This window comes from Prorops nasuta, unplaced genomic scaffold (assembly GCF_024137725.1).
Source record: "Prorops nasuta isolate Cenicafe-Biocafe unplaced genomic scaffold, Cenicafe_Pnas_1.2 PNAS00006, whole genome shotgun sequence".
Classification (NCBI taxonomy): Eukaryota; Metazoa; Arthropoda; class Insecta; order Hymenoptera; family Bethylidae; genus Prorops; species Prorops nasuta.
In genome coordinates, this window is record NW_027116803.1 from 7,304,826 (window position 1) to 7,321,131 (window position 16,306).

General features: G+C 39.5%; 1 protein-coding gene across 6 annotated transcripts in view; it reads right to left on the reverse strand.

Moving 5' to 3' along the window:
• Positions 1-1,585: 1,585 nt before the first annotated feature.
• LOC136774373 (outer dynein arm-docking complex subunit 4-like) overlaps positions 1,586-16,306 on the reverse strand; it is a 141,133-nt gene continuing 126,412 nt past the window's right edge. For 2 of the 6 annotated variants that reach the window (XM_066728628.1, XM_066728627.1), the window contains exons 2-3: positions 4,975-5,172; positions 1,586-2,121 (exon numbers count right to left, since the gene is read on the reverse strand). In XM_066728628.1, coding sequence (XP_066584725.1) covers positions 1,819-2,121; positions 4,975-5,115 — 444 coding nt within the window. In that variant the 5' untranslated portion in view covers positions 5,116-5,172 and the 3' untranslated portion in view covers positions 1,586-1,818. Of the gene's footprint in view, positions 2,122-3,088; positions 3,254-4,974; positions 5,173-5,787; positions 6,042-6,141; positions 6,214-16,306 lie in introns of those variants that run through there. The other 4 variants (XM_066728625.1, XM_066728626.1, XM_066728624.1 and 1 more) reach the window with 4 other exon arrangements.

Genomic DNA, 16,306 nt, shown 5'->3' on the forward strand with positions numbered 1-16,306 from the left:
ATCGCGCCTTACACCACCCCTCGAATTCTCCCATGGCTTATTTCCACTTGACTGAAGGCTAACGAGCGAGAGACGCCTCGCTCGCGAGTCCCATGAAAGTCTCGCTAATCTCTCCCGGTCTCCGATGCTCTCACCACCACCCCCCCCCCTCCTCCTCCCACAATTTTCTTGTCGAATCTTGCAAAGATATCTCCCGATTCTGTAACCTAAAAAAAGACCACCTGCGTCCATTTATCGATAACCCATACTCCGCGCGAAATAGTCCGGTCGATCGATCAACTTTTCACATTTTATTCACTGTGCCAAATTAAATTTGCTCGACGCTGCGTTGGTAACGGCTCTATTCGTGCGACACCGTAAAATTGCCGCTGCAATTTTCCAACCAGCGATAAAAATTGTCCGATCCGATCGGTGTGTGCCTTCCGAGTGGACTCTCGGCTATTGTCAGCCTGCATGGCTCTGCGAGTTCCCCGAGCCATTTCGCACTGTGTTTTACATGTGAAATTTTGTTAACTCTGCTTTGAATGCGTCACGAGGCTGGAATATTATGAGTTTTAAGACGATTATAAATTTTCTCCACTTAACGCTAAAATCGATATAACGCGATATGCACTTAGGAGTTCGGCTTGGTATTGTGTATATGTACGATGTTTATATTCGTATAATCATTTGATAACACTCATTTCGCTTAAATATATTGCAGGAGAGGTGTGTTAATAGTTGGAAATTAGTTTTAACTTAATGTAACATTTTATTCGGAGAGCTCGCAAATTATAACGTTTTGGTGCAGAATGGTTGAACAAATCAGCTATTGAATAAACAAAATGATATATATATATATATATATATATATATATATATATATATATATATATATACATATATTCAATGCTCAACGTTTCATTGGTAATTGCAGATTTTACTGTAAAGTGTAAAGGTAACGATCAACACACAGGGGGATTAATCGTGACAGTATTCAGGGTCACAATTGTTAGAATTTTATTCAAATAATTAATAAAGCAATTAAAGTAATAATTATTATTTGCACAAGTTTTCTACTCATATTTATAATAGTAAATGTAGTGTACTACTCATCTTCGCCTTTACGATAAGGTTTGCTACACACAATGTCAAAATCAGTTTCTTTTTCAAACAAATCAGAAAAACAGTCGTTTCAAGTATTTTTTTTTAAAGGAGCCGAGTCTTTTTTTAGCCAACGCCTAATAAATTGGACGCATCTGAATTTCACGAACGTCGCAATTGTAACAATTGAATCTAAGCCTTTGTCAAATTTGTCACACCACTATGAAATTACGTATTTTAATATAAAAGATTTTTATTATAGTGAAAAAAAAACCACTTACCTAATATGAAAGTTTGGCTTTGACGTTTACTTTAATACCAATGTCACGTTTATTTGTTGACGACTTTCAACCGTATCAAACGAAAATTGAACACACACATACACAGTATTTATACATTAGTTTGATAAGAAGAAATAAATATCAACCACCAAAATACTATATTCGTATTGTAACGAAACGAACTTTATTCAATAAATAGTACTACCTAAAATATAGAGTATCAGAAATAGTTTTTAATTACTAATTATAAAAGGTGCTGTATCATTATTGTATAGTAATTAGTCGTTTCTCTGAAACTATATTCATGTACTCTTCTTCTATATTTCGTTACATCTTTACAAATTACGCTTTATTACAACATTAAGAGAAATATTTTGTAAATCAAGCATAGTGCAAAAGATAACTGTATATTTGTTACATGGACAAATTTGATTATTGTAAGGCACGTGGTGGATTATTTGCTGCGCAATATGTTTTGTATAGCATCCTTGGCCTTTTGAATGCCAAGACGAAATTGACCGAACTCTGGACGTATTCTCATTCCACGGTAGTAGTAGACGAGGCTCATCTCATAGTCGCCAAGGTGATACAAGGCCTCAGCTTTGTAGTAGATTGCTCTGGCAGTGTTGGACTCTTTTAATTTACCTTCTAGCGCTGATTCGGCGTCCTCCAACGCTTTCTGTGCATCTCCCAATAAAAGGTAACACCTGCTCCTTGAGATCAGTGCATTCCTGTCGTTCGGGCTTAACTCCAGTGCCTTTGCAAATAAAAATTCATATAATTAATGTTTCTAGTTCTTCTTATAGTTAGTTAGAAAAACTTTTATGTTATATAGGGAACTCTAATTAAATTATCAAGCTCGAGGACCTCATCTTTATTGTTTTACTTTAGAATTTTATACTTTGTAGAACTTGTCGTAAGGCACTGCAGTTTTTACATTTTTAGAGTTTTTCGTTAATATTTCAAAAAGTTTTCAATTTTATAAATTGTAATGTTTTTGCTTCATTATGGATTTACAATGTTTGTTCATCTCCTTTTCCTTTATATAATTGATTCACAAAATTATGTTCCTTGAGAGGTAATTAGTTTTTAAATAGAAAAAAATTATTGGGTTTTAGTTGAATGAAAAGAAGATGGATAAACATCGTTCTACGATCACGGTGGTCTTACGATAATTATAATTAATAAAGATATTTGTCAAGTTTTTATCAAAAAATATACGAAGTCTTATGGGTGTTTCCAAAAACATACATTTTTGCTTACATCCGACAAAAAATGGAAGTAACTAATAGCAATGGTTTCATTTTGTATAAAAAATAATAATTCGCAATGAAAAAAGGCGTTGTGCCGATAAGAATATCTTCACTTTCGAAAACTTTAGAAGGATTTAAAAGCTCAAAAAGATTAAAATTTCTCAACTCCCTTTAGGATCAACGAAAAGCTCTAAAATAATGCGAACAAGCGTATTTCGATAAATCATAAAAACAAAGAAATTCTCAAGAAAATAAAAAACAATCGAATCTATTGTCTCGGTGATTTGACATGGAATCGCTACATATGAATTTTCCCCATGTTTCCACAGCTTTATATATATATATATATATATATATATATAGAAAGATAACACTTATGAAAATCCCTGAAAACTCTTAAAGAATTAAAAAAAAAAAAAAGAAAAAAAAAAAAAGAGAATTCTGGTGGAAAAAGATTATTTTTGATTCCACCTTATTTATGCAATTAATAGCAACGTCGACGTTGCCAAATTTCATCTCGCGAATTCCCAGCTCCAAAATAGCAGCAGGTTCAGCTTCCTCGGGAATTTGAAGGTTCTTGCTTCGATCCTGTTTCCGTTTCATCTTGAGGGACTGCTTGATGTCCTTACTGCCCATATTTACAGCTGCAGCACGATCCTTGTCCGTGTATACCTCTTCCTGTCGATTGACCGCGTTATTTCGTCGGCGTCAGCTCTTCCTCGATTTCTGCAGCTTTATCTCAGTGTCCAAATTGTCCCTCGATTTCGGTCTATCCTTCTTTTTCGACTCCGCAGCTGCAGCCTTCTCCCTCTCCTTCTTCTTGCCTCTCTTCTCCGATCGATCATTTTTCGAGCTCCCATCTCGATCATCCTTGGAACTGGACCCACTGGCTGGTGCTCGCTTCAACATTGACGCCTGCTCGATTGGATTCTCAACTTGCCTGGAATCTCCATTACTCTCCACCCCTATTCGCACGTAACTCTGCAGCAGATCGTGTTCGTGCATCGTCGGATTCAGAATGTCCATTACTTGATGATCCACAGCACTCGAGTTCCCTTTGTAATCATCCACGATGTCTTCCGACATTTCTCCCACTTCCTCTTCCACTTTTATACAAATTCAACCTACGTTGATCGATATACAACCCTCTCGATTCTTTATTTATTTCGAAAATTCCTCCGGTACACTGATCAGTCAATAACGCAGAGCATTTCTCAACTCAAGAATCAAATCTCGAAATTCACTTGGATTTTAAACGTAGAAATTACAGCTTAAATTTTGGCTCGATAATATGTAGTTTTGAAAGGAATAATCTCGTTGTTATTAAATTTTATATATAAATAGGTAGTAATCGTTGTAAGGCAGAATTTTTCAATATCTTGGATTTAGCGTACTGGTCTTCGCGAGTGGGAATGGTGGAATAGCTTTGGACGGTGGAAGGGTAAGGGTTGAAATGAAATGGTGCTGAAGAAGGCGAAGCAGAAGAAATGGTAGAGTTGGTGGTGGCAATGCGTGTTTATCGACACCTTCGCAGGTGAGCTGTTACCGTAGTAACAGTCAACAATGCGTCATGTTCAACACTTTCTGGGAGCTAGTGTGAATCCATAAATACCGTCGTCCAAGGAAACGAACCTGGGATACCCGAAATACTTCTCCACTTTTCAGTCTTCATCCTCGTTTCGTTCGAAAGCGCTTACCCTCTGTTACTCTCCTGAACAACTCGCTTAAATATCTTCTTCAACAACTGGTATGCCTCTTCTTTCTGTATTTTATTTCCTCACTTGATTTGTGCAGTATTAAAATATTCAATAGTTTTCAAATATAAAGACGGATAATCCAATAGGTTTTTCACCCAAAACATTCTTGCATTCGTTCTTTTTCCATATATATATATATATATATATATATATATATATATATACCATCGTAAAATCAGGCAATAAAATGTTAAAAATCAACTTTATTTTTAGCTTAATTGAAAATGAATTATTATTACGTAAAATGATTTTATTTAAACATTGCTTGGAAATGTTTATATCGCCGAGTATTATCGCCTTATTGTACGGATGAAGTCGGTAAACGCTCGGTTAATATGCTCAATTTTCAAAGGCTTTCCAGTTACGCGCAGAGATTAAATTAATTACGCGTTATTTAATAGCAGCATTGCCTTCTGCTTTATTGCTAAAATGCTCGCTTCTGATCGACTTTCGATTTACGCTGCCAGGATAGCTCGTTAAAAATAATAATTAGTACTAAATAAAGAACAATCTTTTCATTTATTTGTTCAAAGTTAAATATAATTTTACATAAAACGTGGGTTATCCACCTTCAGAGTTTATTTGTTTTATAAAACTTACTTGATTGTACAAAGAGATGGCTTTATTGCAGTTCCCATTCTTTAAATGAGACGTTGCTTCGTCTACTCGTAATTTAGTTTCCACTGCTATCGACGAATTTTTTTCTTCTATGGCTTTTCTCGCTTTACGTCGCGATGCCATTGTGTTTCAGATTCCATTCGGAATACTATGGCTGGAGTCTGTGATCATGCACCGACACTATTAATCAAATATTCGTATATAAATAATTGTAGTAATTAACACTGACAGAGATTCGATGAAATATTTCAATAATATTTATTTTCAATGTTACAGGATGCAATGAAGGCAATACAATACTCGTGCAATACACACATTTAAGGATTTTTAGAGTTCTATTTCGTATACCGTTATTGTTACACACATTAATTACCTATATTTATATATTTTTGCTTTTGATTAAACAGAAATTTTTGTCACTTAAAAACTAATTATATTTTATTTCAGTTTTATTAGTATTAATATTTTTAGTTAAAGTGTTCTTACTAAGTTTCGTTCATCAAAATTGTGTTTAGGTAAAGTTACTTTATTTACTTATAATCTTTGATAAATTGTGCAGGGACGAAAGACAGGAATAACATGAAAGATAATAGGATTTTCTTTCATCGAACTCCTTGTTTGTTTAAGAAGTCAAGGTTTTCGCTCTACCTGTTAACACGTTACATCCAAAGACAGAAGGAAATAATATAATACTCATGTAATTAATTATTGAATGGAAATGTGGAATAGTATTTTTGGTGATGCAATGATGAAAAATATGTGCTGCAATCATTTTAAGTGAGTTATCAAACAAACCTTTTGTCAGAAAGCTCCGTTGAATGTAGTATTAAAAATAATACATTTATTTACATTGTCTGCGCATGAAAGATATTAAAAACAGTCACGTGTAAATTATATTTTCTCTGGTTTCGTTGCTGGGGTATTGTTGGGGATTCTGCTGTGTGTATCCTGGGTAAAAAATAACAAGAGGACAGCGACACCTATTATCGATATAGAAGCCTCGCTCTAAATACGATTTTTATTTACTAATTAGGTGTATATGTCTTAAAATCACCAAATTTTCTTTTCTCAAACTTTAATGAGTCGTCTCTGATTGAATTTAAAATTTTTTAAAGTCATATCTAAGTGTTTAAATGAAAATCTATTTACCTTTTCAATTGGAAACACAAGAGGCTGTTTTAAAAATAAATTAACACTTTGGCTTGACGAGCATGATGAAACTACAAAGTTTGTAGTGGTTAAGATAAGAGAAGAAAGTTGTAAACATCTAACGGTATTTAGCTCTATCAGCTCTTATCAGCGTTATCAGCTAAGAGTAGTAGGAGGAAAGAAGTCTCCTTTACAGATTTCCCAGCTACCGACAGCTGGTAAACCAAGTTCTTCCCATAACTTTAAGTGGATCCTTAATTCGCTTGCAGGTTTAAAAACAAGATGGTGCTGATGAAAGCCACCCTACTTAGGGGAACATAAAAACTAATGAAATAAATGCCATGATATTCCACTTTAATCCATAAAAATCTAATAATTTTAATTACTTAATTATAGACGACAGAGGAGGGAGGATTTATCGTGAAATAGGATGTAGTTTGATTTGTGAAAGAAAGTGGTAGGAATGCTATAAAACGATAGCGATGTTTTACTCGATTTTCCGATCAATCATCTTGATTTATGTTTGTACGTAAGTGAGAAAAGAAAATTTAGTCGTGCCTGATGCTCCAACGAGTCCAGCTACATCTGTAATTCTCGAGCGGTTGTGATTCAGGCGGTAATGAAATAACTTGCGCGGTCCCTGGGACCAATTAAGGCGCATGCACAGCATTCCTCCTTAATACAAGTGTGTCGCTTACTTATATAAGGTTATGCCGCGAGTGGATGTACATTGCTTTTGCAAACAATTGAGAAGATTTCAAACTAGTAGCTTCGAAGAACGTGCATGGGGAGGGTCGATTATTGATGTTCCTGTGAAAACGGTTAAATATATAGTTATTTACGCTTGGAAACGAAACGATTTCTCGCGAAACTGGATACAGAATGATAAGCGATCTCTTAGCATCTTCTTCTTCTTCCTCGAAAAATTAATTAAAAATAAAGGAAAAATCTGTTCCCAAAACGACTTCAATTCCAGAAATAAAAATGCAGCATAAACTAAATTCTTTCTCTAATACATTAATATTAGAAAAAGATCTATAAAATAACTATACTCTTAATTATAAAATTTCATTTGATTATTTCAAAGACTCACAAGCGATAGTAATGATCACGAGTACTTTGTTAGTTTCCTATATGATTTTAGTCGCGTGTGTATACCGTGTCTTTTCATTGTTAGAGGCATTTATATATAGTATACGCATATAGTATACACATATATGTAGTGAGACCAAAGCAAAGTCTATCAGCCGAGTATAAAAGGACACGATTTCTATCGAAAGCAGCAGGCGAATGCGAATACACGCGCCACGAGTGAAACAAGCAAGCGAAGCAGCGCAGTTGGCATCTTCCTCTACCTCCGTCCGTTTCGCGGATGATCCTCGTCATGCTTGGCTCGCGTAAACTGGCGTTCTCACGCTCGTACATACGCGACTTCGCAACAAATACCGCCATCCAACGTCTTCTCGGTATTCTTTACCTACGAGAGCGTTAAAAAAAAAAAAAAAAAAAAAAAAAACTACAACAATAACAAAAGCTTCCAAATCGACGTGTCTCTTCAGGTTCTTTAATACAATACTCTGCGTCTTCCGGGGTCCATTGCGGAAGTCACCGGTAATTTCTGCCTCTCGATTCTAATTTTTTATCAACGCTCCTTTAATCCTCTCTTCGATGAACGCTTATTTTACCACCGAATTCCTCGCAGTAATTTCGTACATCTCCTGTGCGAGGTTCTTCTTCGAGAGAAAAGATATTTTGTGTGTTTCTTATACAGAAAGGAAGAAGGAGGGGGGAGAGAGTTGGCAACCTTGGCGTTTCGTGGAAATAGATGATAATGTAATTCACGCGAGGGGTATAGGCGGAAGATCCTTTTTGGTGATCTTTTTGCTGCTGGCAATAAACTAATTAGCAGCTACGTAGCGAATAGCATCTCGGCACTACTCGGCAGTGCTAAGCTGCGATATCCTGCGGTTCGAGTCTCTTCTCCGTTAATAGACAAGACCCCGAGCATTGCTTACACTTATATACGTACACGCAAATCCACAGAGAGCTATTCCTTCGACTACGAGCCAATTAATCTTCGGGCTTCTTCGATTACTCGAACCTTATCCACGACCGATCGGCTTTTCTTTGACATTTTGCAGCCTCTCTCCACAAATCACTCTTTTCCTTAATTATTACTCTATATACCAACACAGTCAAGACTCCTCTCGTATTTGATGCACGTGTATTATCTATACCGGAGGAAAAATGTATTTCTCCGAAAGAGGCAAGAAATCTGTTATGATTACAATCAAGGTAATTGTTGACATTCCAGTGATAGAGGAAGGTCACTGTGCACGGGGCTCCAGGGGGACGCACCCCACGGATGAAGATAATTTGCACGTTTCAACGCTTATATGTCGTGCAAATGAAAACGCATTCCACGGCTGCCCACGCGCTTTTATATCGAACGGAGAGAATCTGTGCAGGACCACGTGGTAGGGCGACGCGAGACGCGAGACTCGAGACTCGAGGAACGAGTTTCATTTATTTCTGTGGTTAACGCAGTGGGCTATTACGTTTGATGAACACCTGCGGTTGCATCACCCACGATGCGATCTTTTCTTCGTGTCCCATCAGCTCGCATTACGGAGGAGAGAACGGAGTCTTCGGAAATCCACCTTCCCTTGTGACACAGTTTAAACGTTTCTTCCGCCAAAATCCTTCTTCTCGGTCGTAACGTCATTCGCGAGGATGCAGACGAGAATTAAAGAGAGAATCTTGCAATCGTTGCTTGCAAAACTATACAGAAGCTTGTCATTAGAATACTAAAAACTATAATTCCTTTGGTATTATTCAATACCCAGGTAAAATCTTGCCCAAGTTATTTCATTATACCTCCCAAAAGAATCGTTTCATTACCCACAATCAACTTTGCTCGGTTACGCTCTTTCCAACCGATCTCTTCGTTGTTTTTATTTTCTTCACTCGAGTACTGTATAGTTTTATACGATAATTGTGTCATTATCGTCAAATATTTGGCGAACGCTGTTTTATTGGATCGCAAGTGCGTCCGTTTTGGTCGTTGGTGGATGTAATGGGAAGATGATGAAATCCCTTTTGGTAAAAGGATCCGAGGCTCTCAGCGCGAGCACCAAACGTGCAATGCTCGCTGCGGGTTCGACGGAATCCACGCTGGATTCCTGGCGCGCGTTCTCGCCTCATCTTGGCAAGGGCCACGAGACGTAACGTAATCGCGCATATGTTACCCAGTGCCGCGATTACCGGCTCGTCGTGCACGCACGCCCACGCACGCACACAATTAAGCAGCCACGCGTGAATTACGCCCCTACGCGCGGACGCCACGTGAAAGTGAAACGCGACGAACAATACCTTTCGTACCTGCGTCTTGCACATGTGTATAGCTATATAGCGTGTGCTTGTACACGTTTTTATGCGCTATATATACCGCACAGAGTTACCTTTCTTTCCATCCTCCGGAATAAGCAGCTCGCAGCTCGGCCAATTTAAACAACGATTGGTCCTTCCTGCGCGCCTCTGGCCCGTACAATCCGTATCAGAAATTCCCACAAACTCTCTCTTTGTATATATATACTTATCGTTCGCCCAAATCCCATAAAGCAGCGAAAAATCAAGCAGCACTCCATCTTCCGGCCATTTATTCGGACACCGAGCAGCTCGATCTATCACAAATCGACCAACTGGTACGTTCCTCACTGCACTTAATTCCAATTCAAAGGGAAAATAATAAATTGCTTTCTCGCGCTCATCGTTCGAGTGGCCTGCGGAAGATTTATAGAATTCGCCTTTTCGCACACTCACCGGCTCGATTAATGTGTGTAATTAAGCTCCTTAATTAAAATGAAGATACCACGCAATCTCGCGGTGCCTCGTCCGACGATATTTCGTGCGTCCAACGTAATTTTTTCACGGCCTCGAACCTTGTCCCGTTTGTCGGGTTTTCGCGTAAATAATTCGCACCGACGACGTCCACTTACGAGCCGAGGAAAAGGAAAATAAACGCTGCTGATTCCGAGCCTTATAAGGGTTTAGCCTAATTTCTTCGTCGCAGCGCAAAAGCGTCGCGCGAGCCACGCGGAATTCCACGGCGATTTTGCAACTTCCATGAGCTGCTGTTACGCTTGAAACCCCATTGGTCTTTAAATAGATTCCTATAAGCTTCGGGATTGCGTAAGAAACCAGACGCGTAAAGTCGCGTGCTTAATCGATTTACAATTGCCACCTGATTGACGCGAAATATCAAATGTGATACTCTTATAAAACTCGGCTTAGGTGGTATGACTGGTATGTGCAAATGTTATGATTTATACCCTTCCGATTGGAATAAATTTAGTCTTACTTTTAGTTTTCTTTCTTCCTCTTCTTTTCCATGCATTTTATCCGTTCGCAAGAGACTATATATAAATTTGGTTTTTAACCAACGGACCCCCTTTTATGTAACCAGTAATTCGTAACACGTGACAAGGTATGCGCACGCAGCTTGGAGAACCCTCTACACCTCGCTTCACCTGTAACGCCATATCTATACACAGTTCACTCGACATTCGTGATTACTAATATGTTACATGCATTTCTAACAGTAATTCATCAACGCCAGACCAGCTTTCCTTTGACACTCTAAATACCGGAATCAAAAGACTCTATATATATATATATATCAACTTGTCCAAATCTTTGACTCTACAAATTAAAGAGCTAATAATTTTATGCTACTGCTGTAGATGTATATGGACAGATAAAGAAACCAAAGGAACGTTACATTTTACCAACAAAGTATAACATTCTAGGACCATTTTACGATTAGGTAGTAATTTTATTCCAATGGCGAAGTCGTAATCCGGAGACTCGGGTTTCGTTTGTTTTCCAAGGGTTTGATGAGGAGAGATGCGGTATCTTAGTCGGTTTGTTTAAAAGTAGGAAGGGGGGGGGGGTTATTGGAACCCCCCCCCCCCCCCCTCCGCTTGTGTATAAAAGCAAAGTTCGTCTCATATTGATCCTGGCGAGGATATGGAAAGAGGAGGGAAAAAACAGATTGGGGTGAGTGGGGAAGAGGGGATGGGGGGGGGGGGGGCAGAAATAAGGGAAGAGTTTGCGTGTCGATAGAAGCTCCGGAGTTTTCTCCTCGTTGCGGAAGCGAGGAAAATGATGCATTGCGGCACTCGTAGTACCCTTCGGTCCCCCTGCATTCACGATCTAGACAGATCGATCCGCGGAAATATACAGTACCGGACAATAGATCGCCTGGGGATCACTCCCAATCGGCCATCTCTCTCGACAAACTCCTCGAGTAGCTCCCAATCGCTAAACCTCATCGCTCGCCATTTTTTCCCAAAACTCCTCTTCGCATTGTTTCCCGTTTTAATCGCACGCTCTAAACTCTCGCTAACGTAGCATTTAGCGCCATGTCAGATCCTCCGAGAGGAAAAATTCTGCCGAGCATCCATGGAGAAAAAGCCTAATAATGGCGATCTTAATAGCGAAAATAATGGTCTTTACATCCTTCTCGCGATGAAGGGGAAGCGAATGGAAATCCCTATCAATGATGCACTCGGCTCGCATTTTCTCGATTGCTCTTATACATGCTTCAGGAAACCCATTCTTTTCTATATATATATATATATATATATATAGTGCTACAGTGGCGAATCTTCAAAGTTTCGAGTACCGGAAATTCTGTATAATGAATTGGATACGGTTGATCGATCGAAAATTGTGAGATTGCAAGGTAAATTACACGATATAGTGTATACAATATATTTTTGTTGGTTCGGGCAAATGCAAGCACGTGGCATTTTAGCATCGTTCGAGCTTAAGCTATATATAATTGTTTTCTTTGGGGGATAATTTGGCCGAAGAAAAGCGAGCCGTGGCCAAACTTACAGTCTATGGATACCTGTATATACCTACTGTATAATCCTACGTATATGTCGATAAAAGGAAGTACATACCAGCCTTAGGTAAGCTTAAGAATGCACGCGAGTGCTTGCTTGTATATTTACGACGAGTCGTAAAAATCTGTTTACGATCCACACAGCTTTGCGCCTTTGTAGAGAGCGTCCCGCGAGAATTTTCCTACCACACATCGAAAAAAGCTCTCTATAAACATGCGGATACTCCGCATGAATTTTATTTACGAATCTTTAACCACTTTCCAAAGACCCTCCTCGTCCCCCGTCTGCTTTCTTCGTCTGTCGCGCGCTCGCATAAATTTCGACTTGCGAAAATAAATCCCGAGCTGTAGCTATATTTGTATATATAAGCGTAACTCCGAGAAATTGCCGATCTTCCGTCGACCTTGAATTATGACCAGGCCAATTTGCCCGTATCAATCCTTATTACTACTTCCAGCCGATTCAACTCGGCATTCCGTTCTCTCTCCGCTATATTTTTCACGCAATGAAAGATCGATCCATCATTATTATCCCCCAAACTCTTCGGTAAAACGTCAAAAATACTTGTTACGTAATAAGCTAGGTTACGATAGAATTATCCATTAGGGAAAATTCGTCAGACGCGATCAAAGATTAAACAATTAAAGTCTGCGCTGCTACATTGCGAAATAAAGGTAATAGATCCTGATGGCAAACCGCTGACTCATTCTGCCACAAAGTATATATATATATATATATATATACCGTAGGAGGATTATAGCAATCGGTGTGCCTATAGACGAAGGAAATAAATTTGCCAATCACGTAATTCCCTTATGACGACGCCCGTCCATTTCTTTTCTATATGTATATCGCGCCGGCGATATATTTCTGGATTCTACGCACAGTTTTTTGCATTGCGGAACCATCGGAGGATTTTCGCTTTTACAGAGTTGGCCTCGCAAAATATAAATGAGCAGGGAAGAAAAATGGCGGTTAATTTGCCGAGAGATGGCCACCCACGAATCTGGCGAACCGTAAAAGATCGCGCAAAGGTGGTGCGCGTAGCTTCGGTGCATGGGTAAACGTTTCCTTCCTTCTTCGAGTATGGCGGACCATGGCCATGAAGTTATAGGACGTGCGGACCATAGGGATGGAGAGACCGGACGAGTTTAAAGCATACTTTCTTCACTTACGAGCCACCAGCGTCGTTAGGGGGGAACGAAGCTTTTTACGAGATTTGGCGCCAGTGACCGATTCGAGGTACCATCCACCTATCTTCTACCCCCCCTCCTCCTCTTTGGGCTTTGGCCTCCGCGTCAAAGTGCAACGAACTTGCCGCTGCACCGACCAATATCGCTGCTGCTTCTGCTGCTCATCCGCGCGTCCGCTGCTGTATCAAAATTCTGCACCCATCGTACACCGAACAGGAGGATATCGATCGCTACGCTGTATTCGTCAGAAGCGACTCTGACGAATTCTCCACTGCAAATGGACTCGAGACTCCACGTCAAAATCTCCAGTTCCAACGCAGAAATAATTCTGCTGTATTTATTTGAAAATAATTTTTGCGCAAGAGAGCGAAAAGTCCTTTTGGAGAACGGACGGAGGATATTTATGCGCCAAGGAAATTAGCTTGCGAGTCGAATTGGTAAGAGAGTGAAATACAATAGGAGTGTCTCGGCACATATTTCGTGGTTGCTTCATCTTACGTCAAGGGAATGCGACCTTGCCCCCGTGGAAGTCACGTAAGAAGCGCCTCGCGAAAGAAGAAACGCGCCAGCAGTTTTACGAGTGTCCAGCGAGATCGGCCGGGCCACCAAACGTGGCCAGTGTGGCCAACGTGGCTCGTTCCTACAAAGGATTATTATTTCAGGAATTTCTTATATAAGTGCTGGGTAATTGTTGTGTTGTTGTGTAGCTTTCGTATAAAGGTGAACGAAATTAAGCGAATAATTCAATCGAGTTTCGAGCAAGGTTGACCCTACCAGTGTGGATCCAATAATTTTATACGGAAGAAGCTGTCCTTGCATGAGTCGATAAGAGAATTTATGTTCGAAATTATGTGTATAGACTGATAAAACGATATATCACTCGGTGATTACAATAAAAACACGATTCAAACATTTGTAAATATTAGTTGAACCTACGCGACGATCTTATCTCACATGTTACACTGTTAAATGAAATTGATCCTTAGTTTTTCTAATTATTGATTAGTAGTGATTGTATCCTTGTATCACTCTAATATATAGTGGAACCTACACAAGTTGTTGAAGAAAATAGTGAGCACTGGTTAAAATTAAGTCTAATTTACACGTAATCTCGTTATTTGATAGTAAAAAAAAACATGTTTATACTACAAACTGCACAATGTTAATATAATTTTTTTAATGCTAGATTCAGTTGCATAAAATTAATAATATTTACTTTTATTAATATTTTAAAATACTGAAATCTCTGTTGTGCCGTTATTGCAATCTTAGAGCAAAGTGGTACGCCCTACACATTACGTCTGCTGGATTGTTATAAGAAATGGCGAGCACGTTCTCATTGTGTTACAAGTTCGCGTTGATACAAAGTATATAATTTAGGGTACGATTCCTCTAATTTTCCTTGTTTCTTAACACGTGGTGGTTGCACAAGATACTAAGGTGAGATAGTTCTATCGGGTGTCGAGTAAAACTAACTTGGCACGTTGATACACACATTATGGTCTTTCCAAGGAACCCCTCGGGAAAGATCCAGACTTGCAACAGAACAGAGCAACGCAAACTCATCGCCCATCGAGTCTGGATAACATTCCATATATGTGGACACTCCATAAAATAATGACAATGAAGCGAGTTTGACAAGAATAAAACAATTGCTTCAAGCTGATTCGTTACGTATCTAGATCCACCCTCGTTAAACGCCAAAAATCATAACTAACTGATATCTGTCACTGGTATCGTTTAGCGACGAAGGAAATTGAGGCGAAATAATTCGATCGAGCGTGGAAGGTTGGTCGATGCAGAGATGACGTTCTCCAGAGGCTGGACTCGTGAAAAACCGGTACAGCCAAAGTGAATGGACAGGTCGTTGAACGAGACCACGAAGGACGCTTGTAATGATTTTTATCTCCCGTTTTATCATCCCGCATTCGAAGATGACATTCGCGCAGAATGATCTCGCTTTATCCGGCTTCTCAGGAGCATCGAACGCTTCGGTTTCGCTCTGCGCAGTGCTGCAACTTTACGTCTTTTACAAAAGCCAGTTGAATTCCAGTGCGGCCGATCGAGGCACGAGTCGAGACGTGATAGGAGCTGACAAATTTGGTTGGGCGAGTTAAGGGGCACTCTTGGTTATTTATAGTACTACTGTAGAGTGCTCTTGCGAGAGAGAGAGAGAGAGAGAGAGAGAGAGAGATAATAAGGAGAGACTCGCGTTGATGGCGACTGTAGCCAGGTGTCCCTAACTCGCCACGTCCATTTTCGTAACGCAAACGTTATCCCCGATGTCAACCCACGAACCATCGCGATACAGTTTTTCACGCGTAAAAATCCAGAGCCGCGTTACACGGGATAATCACTCCGATTGTTCATTTCGCTACCTACGTTACACGTATTCCGAAACACAAATTATTATTTATCAAGAACCTGCATTATATATATAGAATCATTTATTCCAAGTACGAATTTTAATCTACGAAGCTCGTAAATCAAGCCTGTTTTTTTTTCCATCCCACTGGCTACGTTACAGCTCTATTTACCTTTGTCCGTATATATACGCTTGGTGCATGTAAACATATAGACACGCTTGATGAAATTAATCGATTAATTAAGTCGATGCACGCATGTTTCTACCCTAGACGTAATTACGTAATGAAACGCCAAGGTTCGCAGTATCGGTCGTTGTGGCGTTCGTGGAAACGTTAAAAGTCTATAGATTGGTGTGGGAGAGACGGAGGGACGCGTGGGTGGAAGCAAAATAGGTGAAGGTAGTCCCGGTACAATAGCCCGCACCCCCCGATATATCCTGCGCGATGCAACAAGTGTGCCTCCGCGTATACCACCAAGCGCATCTCAATTTATTAATAAACGTGACACTATTCTCTATGCCCATGCATATATATATATATATATATATATACACACGCGACGAATCTCACTCTTCGGCAAGAAAATTGCTCCATCTACTTCATAACGGTACACCGTGGGAATAAGTGCAATTTTATTTCTTCTAATTACCCATGGCATATACATAAACGACGTCGAGTTAGCGAGAAAGGAAAG